General features: G+C 43.7%; 1 protein-coding gene across 1 annotated transcript in view; it reads left to right on the top strand.

Annotated features, from left to right (window-relative positions):
- Positions 1–963: 963 nt before the first annotated feature.
- The window catches only part of LOC309544038 (SET domain-containing protein 4-like), a gene marked incomplete at its 3' end in the record, with an annotated part of 19,528 nt that continues 11,008 nt past the window's right edge, over positions 964–9,483 (top strand). Inside the window, exons 1-3 of the mRNA XM_082276428.1 lie at positions 964–1,057; positions 6,231–6,348; positions 7,866–7,961. Of these exons, the coding sequence (XP_082132554.1) occupies positions 6,285–6,348; positions 7,866–7,961 (160 nt within the window). The remainder of the gene's footprint in view (positions 1,058–6,230; positions 6,349–7,865; positions 7,962–9,483) is intronic.

The raw sequence follows: 9,483 nt of genomic DNA, 5'->3' as shown, positions 1-9,483 counted from the left end.
TTTTGCCAAACCTCGAAAAATGTCTTCTGCGCATGCGCACTGACGACTCCCATCCGCTGTTTTGTGATGCTCTATCACCGGAAGTGACAAGGTCCGATTTTTTCACGGGTCCGACAAAATTTTACAACAGCGGACATCTTCTTACACGCAGCCAATTCCTGAATTTCACATTTATTTTTGCAGTAAACTCACCTTATAGACAGAATCACAGTAATACATTTCTATTATTATTGTATTATAGTGAATATAGCGAGAAACCTGCAGGCAGAAGGTGGCGATGGCCATCTTGGTACACCCCACACTGCTCAGCGACAAACTGATTATATAATGAAATAGATTATTTCACTTGGTCGCGGTGAAACAGTCTATTTCAGTCTATAAGGTGAGTTTACTGCTAAAATAAATGTAAAATTCAAGATTTGCGTGGGTTAAGAAGATGTACACCGCTGCTTCGTGTTCTGTCACATTAGGAAACCTATTGGAACTCATAGCGGCCATGTTGGAACGCATGGTACATGCGCAGTAAGTTATTCTAGTCCGCATGTCACTTCCGGTAGCAGAATCTGATAAGTAGGGCTATTCTGATAGAATAACGGCCCTAATATGGGGCACAGATTCATACGCCCCGCGTGAGGTAACTGCACGGTATATGCTGTTTTTTAAAAAGTGCTGCAGGCTACTGTACATAATAGTAATATTATTAGTAAAAGCTGCAAATTTAAATCACTATTCATATATTTGTTGTTGTTCTATATCAATTACAGGTCAATGAGTGGAAAGCTCAGGGAAAATGGCCGCCTCCTGTACTGAGGACACTCTGTGTAGAAGAAGTAGATAAGAACTGTTACTAGTGTCAGCGATGTCATGACTGAACAACCAATAGATAGCGGCGCTTAGAGCAGCAACCCGGAAGTGGAAGTATGTCTCCCACGTGTGGTCTTCTCTCTCTCTCTCCTGTACATATAGAAGTGAATGTATATACAGCAAGCAGACGTGCTGGGACCGGGTATGAGCCCTCTCCTCCCCACCATCCCAGAGGACATAGCCTGTCTAAGAGGTACACTTTTGCATGGTTGGGAGGGGTGTCTTGCTTTTTAAATGGATAAAAAAAGTTTAAAACAGCTATTATTCACATTATCTATTAAACATCACACCTTACACTTACCATGTACTATAAATATAGTATACTATATAACATGTACAGACATAAATTACTTTTACTTGAAGAATAAATTCATGTTTTGAATAAAAGTGACTATGCAGGCGAAGGGACCCAGCAGGGGCTCTGTAAATCATTCTCATCAGTGTTGTCATCCTTAACCCTATTGCTACCAAAGCTGTTTTTGCACACTGTAGCGATGTCAGACATTGCATGTGAATCGCACCGCACTGCTGTGCAAATCACATGTGATGTCTGTGCGATGCAAAGTCAGCCATACAGATTGTATGGCTAAATTCGCATCGCAATCGGACCAAAGTTGTGCAGGACCCTTTTTTTGCTCCGCACCAGAATCAAATCGCAAGGGTCTTCACACCTATGCAATCCGATTCCTGTCCGACTTGACAGTTGGCACTGCGATATGCAAACTGGCCTGGGGGTGTCATTAACTTTGTATTAACACTCCCAGCAGTTCGCATATGGCAGTGTGAACTGCCTGCGAGTCGGGTGCGATGCGGGAACCCGCATTGGGTTCGCAGGGTTCCCGCATCGCACCAATGTCAACCGAGCCTTTAGGCCTGAAGAATATGTAAAACCTACAAAACATTAAATATTTTTTGAAAACAGACACCCCAGAGAATACAATAGTGACAATTACAATTTTTTATGTAACACAACAGCACAACAGTTTACAAAACGCAAGAATACACTAAACTTTAGGGCATATAAACGCAATATATATTACCGGATTTTTGGTAAAATAAAAAAGATAAGGTTGCGCCGAGTAAATAGATACCCAACATATTAAAGCAGTGCTAAACCCAAAAGCAAACATTTATTATTTTGCAGTTTACCAATTCTAAGGCCCCGTTCACATAGGGGCGACGCTACTTCGCACCGCACCGCGACCTCGGAGCGGCCACCACGGACTTCATAACATTGAAATCTATGGCGGTCGCCTCCTGGTCGCCCCAAAGAAGCTCCGGACCCTTTTTCTAAGTCGGAGCGACTTGTGTCGCTCCTATTAGAACGGGTCCGCAGCTTCCCTATGGGAGGCGACCTGTGAGGCGACCAGGTCGCCTCACAGGTCGCCTCAGTGTGAACCGGGACTTAGATGTGATGACTGCATTTGTTTTCTTTTTCTGAGCTTTCTTTCCTCTGCAGTATTTTTATCTGGTGATCCAGCCAGCAAGTCTGTTGGTTTTTTCAAGCTCTCTAGCAAAATACACTGCTCAAAAAAATTAAAGGGAAACGCCACTATTTCTAGTCATTGTATGTACCTACATGTCATGGTCTGACACTTTATACACAATGTATTCAATGGCATTTTGTATAGCTTTCTGCATATGCTAAAAAAAAAAATATTTTAACTGCAAGTGACAATAAATTATTTTTTTTTGATATACATATGGTTGTATAATTGATACATATGGTTGTATAATTGATACATATGGTTGTATAATTGCCTATAAATCCCACTCAAAGAGGAGTTGGTCCATAACAGTGTAAGAAGGGATGGTGGCAATGACACCCCAACCACTTGAGTTTCTTTGAAATTCTACAAAAAAATTAAAGGAACACTTTTTAATCAGAGTACAGTATCAAGTCAGTTAAACTCCTGGGATATTGATCTGGTCAGTTAAGTAGCAGAGGAGGTTGTTAATCAGTTTTAGCTGCTTTGGTGTTAATGAAATAACAACTAATGCACTGGATGGGCAACAATGAGACAACCTCCAAAATAGGAATGGTTTTACAGGTAGGGCGACTGACATTTTTTTCCCACTCATCTTTTCTGACTGTTCACTAGATTTGCATTTGGCTAGGGTCAGTGTCACTACTGGTAGGCAATACCTGGACCCTAAAGAGGTTGCACAGGCAGTCCAACTCCTCCAGGATGGCACATCAATACGTGCCATTGCCAGAAGGTTTTCTGTCTCCCAGCACAGTCTCAAGAGCACAGAGGAGATTCCAGGAGACGCTATTACTCTAGGAGAGCTGGACAGGGCCATAGAAGGTCCTTAACCCATCAGCAGGACCGGTATCTGCTCCTTTGTGCAAGGAGGAACAGGATGAGCTGGTGTGAATGTCTCTGACCAAACAATCAAAAAGAGACTTCATTAGGGTGGCCTGAGGACCCAACATCTAGTGGGCTCTGTACTCACTGTCCGGCACCATGGCGCTCGATTGGCATTTGGCATTGAACACCAGAACTGGCAGGTCCCCCACTGGCGCCCTGTGCTTTTCACAGATGAGAGCAGGTTCACCCTGAGCACATGTGACAGACGTGAAAGGGTCTGGAGAAGCCGTGAAGAACGTTATGCTGCCTGTAATATCGTTCAGCATGACCGGTTTGGTGGTGGGTCAGTGATTGTCTGGGGAGGCATATCCATGGAGGGACGCACAGACCTCTACAGGCTAGTCAATGGCACGCTGACTGCCATTAGGTATCAGCATGAAATCCTTGGACCCATTGTCAGACCCTACACTGGTGCAGTGGGTCCTGGGTTACTTCTGGTGCACAACAATGCCCAGCCTCATGTGGCGCGAGTATGCAGACAGTTCTTGAGGATGAACAAATTGATACCATTGAATGGCCCCACTCTTGCCTGACCTAAATCCAATAGAACACCTGTGGGAAATTATGTTTCTGTCCATCCGACACTGCCAGGTTGCACCTCAGTCTGTTCAGGAGCTCAGTGATGCCCTGGTCTAGATCTGGGAGGAAATACCCCAGGACACCATCCGTTGTCCCATTAGGAGCATGCCCCGATGTTGTCAGGCATGCATACAAGCACCTGGGGGCCATACAAACTACTGAGTACCATTTTTAGTTGCTGCAATGAAATTTCAGCAAAATGGACTAGCCTGCTTCATCATTTTTTCACTTTGATTTTTGGGGTGTCTTTGAATTCAGCCCTCTGTAGGGTGATAATTTTAATTTCCATAAAACTATGTGACATCTTTTCCTTCCTAACACATTACTCAGTCCATATCAGTATAGATATCCAGCATAATATTTTTTCCCCATTGAGATCTGATGTGTTTTCAAAGTGTTCCTTTAATTTTCTGAGCAGTGTATATCAGTTTACATGGATGAGACAAAACCACTTAACATTGACAGGGGTGCTTACAATGATCAGCATTTATTTATTTATGCGAAACCTTTATCCCAAAAGAAAAACAAAATGTTTGCTTGATTATAAAGTGTGAGCTGGAGTTTGGCTTCAATTTGTTATTGTATCTAAATCTGCTAATACATCTAAGGCCCCTTTCACACTAGCGGACCGTTCAGATCCGCCTGTCAGTTTTTCAGGCGGATCTGAACAGATGCCCCATGCATCTCCATGGGGCATCGGATGTCAGCGGAGACATGACCGCTGACATCTGATCGGGGTCTGTCAAATCTGGACAGATGGAAACCCTATTTTCCATCCGTCTGGCAGATCAGATTGGATGAAAACGGACAGGCAGTCCGTTCTCATCTGATTCCCCCATAGAGAACAGCGGGGACCTGACAGCTCTGTCCCAGCACACAGCGCGGAGACAGAGCTGCCATCCGCCTGCTCAGTGGGGGATTGGCAGGTCGATCCCCCGCTGAGAAAAACGGAGTCCGCCGACAGACTCCCATGTGTGAAAGGGCCTTAGGCTCCGTTTCACACCTGGGTGATTTAAATTGCGTGAAGAATTGCCTACATTCTGCCCGTGATTTCCAACTGTGGCAAAACGCGGGACGCGTTTGTTTTGCCATTACTTCCTAATAGTGCCCCAATGGCGCCACGTTTTTGCAGCAATTGTCACGCGATAAATTGCAACGTGTGACATTGTCGTTCAAAAAAAGCTTCTGCTCTATTTGAACAACAAACATCACGCATTACGATTTGACACAATTGCAGCACGATTTATCATGGCAAAATCGCGGCGCTGTTGGGGCGCCATTAAGAAGTAATGGCATTGCACACGCCCTGCAATTTGCCGTGATTTTAAATTGCCCAGGTGTGAACGGAGCTTAAGGGTAGATTTAGACATACGTCTAAATCTCCCTTGCCTGTGAAGCTCCGGACTCTACTGACAGGCGTTGAGGAAGTGTTGCGACGCATCCACACCACCTGTTTTAACCCCATTTGGGCTGACAATTACGCCGCAACCTTGTGCATTGCACGTGGTTGTGGGGCATTTGTGGTGCTTCCCCATTGACTTGCGTGTATGGGTCAACACTCGCTGCCTACTGCAGCTTGGGGGGGGGGGGGGGCTGTTAGAGGGTATCAAAAATGCGTCTCAACCGCACATTTTTTCTGCCCTCCAACCAGTCCCCTCCCTCCCAGACTGATAATGCTGCTGTCTGCTATGCCTCCTGTTCTCATTCTTCCAGAGTTGAGTTTCACTAGTACAGGAGGTGTGTTATACTGGCCAGATTATCAGGTGAAAACAGGAAAAACCAAAGAAAAGAAAACTGATGCATCCACCACATCTTAATGATTGGTAAGCTGTAATACAATAGATTTTTGGTCTTGGTGCAATACCTCTTTAAACCTTAACATTGCATACACCTGTAAAACGGCGACAAACGTCAGCACCCTAAATTTTCCATAGGTGACAGTTTAAAAGCCCCTACAGGTCATCAGTTTAGAGTTTTGGGTGGCCAGGAAGGTAGGCAGTAGAGATCGACCGATTATCGGCAAAGCCGATATATCAAGGACCGATCTGCACTAAGTGCAGAGGAGGGGTTTGGGGTTCTTTTAGACCCCCAGATCCCTCCACAAGAGTACCTGTAAAAACAAAATAAAAAAATAAAAATGTTTTTTTTTTAATGTACGAAAATATCGGCCGATACCGATATGCGATGACCAAAATATCGATATCCACAAAAAAAAAACTATATCGGTCGATCACTAGAAGGTAGGCAGGAAACTTTTATGTCTCCTCTGCATTATAAATTCTGCCTGTTCACCATTTTTTTTTTTCTTTTTCCCCTTTAACATGTAGTAATATATAACACTTTAACTTGTAGTAATATATAACACTTTAACTTGTAGTAATATATAATTGAAATAAAATCTGTTCTGTATTTCAGGCTAGTCAGTGGTTCTTCTACGTGAGGTCTATACATCTACCCTGTAGAGTCGATATGAAGAAGAATAAAGGACGCACAGGCCGAAGGAGGAAACGGAAAAATCTGGAAGTATCTTCAGGTAAAAGGGCAGGCTCTGTTTTGTTCCGCAGAGTGGCTAAGGCCAAAGATTTTATAGTGGGAAGAGGAGAATTAATCAGAATGGGATCCATCACACCATGTTTGGGCAGCTGATGCCTTCATAAGCACACCAACGATTCCTACCCGTTATTAAAGGTCTACCTTTCTGCAGATACCTGACCTTCAGACCTCATGCACACTATGATCTTTAACCTCCCTGGCGGTATGATTCTTTTGGATTTTAGGTGCTGAAAGCGGTACCATTATTTTGCATGTAATTCTTGTGAATGAGCAGCCCAAACCAACTGTATACATTTATTATATATATATATATATAATGTATACAGTTGGTTTGGGCTGCTCATTTACAAGAATTACGTATATATATATATATATATATATATATATATATATATGTGTGTGTATAATATAAACTGCTAAATACCTTTTTTCATCAGCAGTATATAGCAGTCTTGTGACTTCAATCAGTGTCTTGCCGAGCACTGGTTAAAGCTTGTAGGAGAAGTTTTCATTCTCCTCTGACTGTCCTATGAGGCTGCATGACTCCTGACCCTCTGTCTGGACAGTACTGATTGGCCCTGTGCCGATCAAATGCACTCTCCCAGAAATACATACCAAACTGGGCATGTGCAGAGTGCCCCCAAGGCTCTGTACCGGAAGAAGATGTGGACAGTAAAAGAAGGGGAGGAGCAGAGAAGACAGGATCAAACAGCCTTTTTACACAATGATTTTAATCAATCCCTTAAGTTCCACAGCATGCTTTAAAGCGGTTGTATCCCCCCAAAAAACAAAACAAAACAATCCCTGCAGGACAGTGGCATAGTGTGCTAGTTTGCATTGCATACAAGCACATTATGAAATACTTACCTTAGAACGAAGTTCCAACACGGTCGCCTGGACACTGCTGAGGCAGCTGACATGTTCCCTCAGGGTCTCTTCAGGGTTCGGCGGCTCCAGCGCTGTGAGTGGCCGGAGCGGCGATGACGTCACTCCCGCGCATGTGCGCAGGAGTTCACTTTCTGGCAAGGGGCTCTGAAGGTCCGGGAAGATGCGCTGGACTGGTATCAGAGGCTGCATGCAGCGTGAATATCTCTTAAACCTTGCAGGTTTAGGAGATATTCATTTTACCTACAACAGGTAAGCCTTATTATAGGCTACCTGTAGATAAAAGTTAAAAAGCAGAGTAAACTACCGCTTTATTTGCATATACAGGCTGATTTTACTGCGTTTACTGACTGTGGGTTTGGTAACACTTTTAAGTTAGGGAAAATCAGGCCCCAGTAACAAAGTGAAGCTAAGAGGAGCAGGGAAGAGGGAGAGCTTTTTTTCTTTAGCAAAAAGAGTAAAAGTTATTTTAGGAACTTTATAAAAAATGTCAGATGATGGCCGACCGGTCCTACAGACAGCCCCACTCTTTGTTTTTTTTTTTTCAAATCGAGTTGTACTGTACCTTATATATTGTATACTGCACCATGCTTATAATCTTTCTTCTTGTAGTGAATCAAAGCTGTGACATTCAGTACATTCAGCTGAGAAAGTGGCTGAAGAAGAGGGGCTTCTGTGACAGCCAGCTAAGGACAGCACATTTTCCAGGTAACATTTTTAGGGTGCACGTCAGTGGAAATTATTATTATTAATAATAATATACAGGATTTATATAGCGCCAACAGTTTGCATAGTGCTTCACAACATGAGGGCAGACAGTACAGTTACAATACTATTGAATACAGGAGGAATCCGAGGGCTCCGCTCGTTAGAGCTTACAATCTAAGAGGGAGGGTCAAATGATACAAAAAGTAATAACTGTGGGGGATGAACTGATGGAAAAAGTGGAAATACAGTTGTTTGGTGGAGGCAGGATTGGCCTTTCTGAAGAGAAGGGTTTTCTGGGATTGCCTAAAAGTGTACAGAATAGGAGATAGCTGGACAGATTGGGACAGGGAAAAGGAAGCCCTAGAATGGTTTGCCTTGGTGTTGCAGTGTGAACATAAAATGAACATATTCCTTGAGAGGGGTGGACTTAACCACTTTACCACCGGAGGATTTTGCTGTCTTAATTCTGGGCCACTTTTTGCGATTCAGCACTGTGCGACTTTAACTGACAATTGCGCGGTCATGCAATGCCTTACTCAAACGAAATTTACGTCCTTTTTTTCCCACAAACAGAGCTTGCTTTTGGTGGTATTTGATCACCTGTGCGATTTTTACTTTTTGCGCTATAAACAAAAAAATGAGCGTAAATTTTGAAAAAATAACAATATTTTTCACATTTTTATATATGAAATCCCCCCCCCCCCCCCAAAAATGTAAAAATCAAAATTTTTTTAAATTTTTGGCCAATTTGTTTTCTGCTACCTATGTTTGGTAAAAAAAATCACAATAAGCGTATTTTGATTGGTTTACGCAAAATTTATTGCGTTTACTAACTAAGGGAAAGATTTCTGTCATTTTTGGTGTTTTTTTTTTTAACGAGTAATGGCGGCGTTCTGAGATTTTTTTTGCGGGACTGCGACATTGCGGCAGACAGATCGGACTCTTGACTGACATTTTTGACACTTTTGGGGGTACCAGTGACATTACTACAGTAATCAGTGCTATACATATGCACTGTTACTGTAAAAATGACACTGGCAGGGAAGGGGTTAATTTTATTGGAGAGGGAGGGGTTAATGTATGCCTGGTGCTTACTAACGTGTGTGGGGGGAGGTGACTGAGTGACACAAGGACAGATCCAGGGTTCAGCTATGCTGAACCCTGCAATCTGACCCTGTCTGTCACTTAGGAGATCCGCCCGCTTTGTTTACACAAGCGGGCGGATCTCCAGACTCCATTCTCCGACCGGGGAAGAGCGGCGGCGATCGCCGCTGCTCCTCCCCTGGCCCGACTCCCGCTGTGACTGAATACAGCGGAAGCGAGCCTCCGGCGGCGCGCACGCGCTGCCGAGAAACGGGAGTGTCTGGCGACGTAGGTCTACGTCGTCAGACGATAACAAACCACTTTGCCGCAGTAGAGCTCTTGTGAGCAGTGACAAAGTGGTTAAAGTAAACCTGCACTTTTCTTATGCAGTGCAAATAACAGGTTCTCTTGAATGCCACCCTCCCCAGCAGCACATACT

This window comes from Pelophylax lessonae (genome assembly GCF_965119305.1).
Source record: "Pelophylax lessonae genome assembly, contig: HAP1_SCAFFOLD_700, whole genome shotgun sequence".
Lineage (NCBI taxonomy): Eukaryota > Metazoa > Chordata > Amphibia > Anura > Ranidae > Pelophylax > Pelophylax lessonae.
This window is presented reverse-complemented; position numbering and strand designations above follow the sequence as displayed.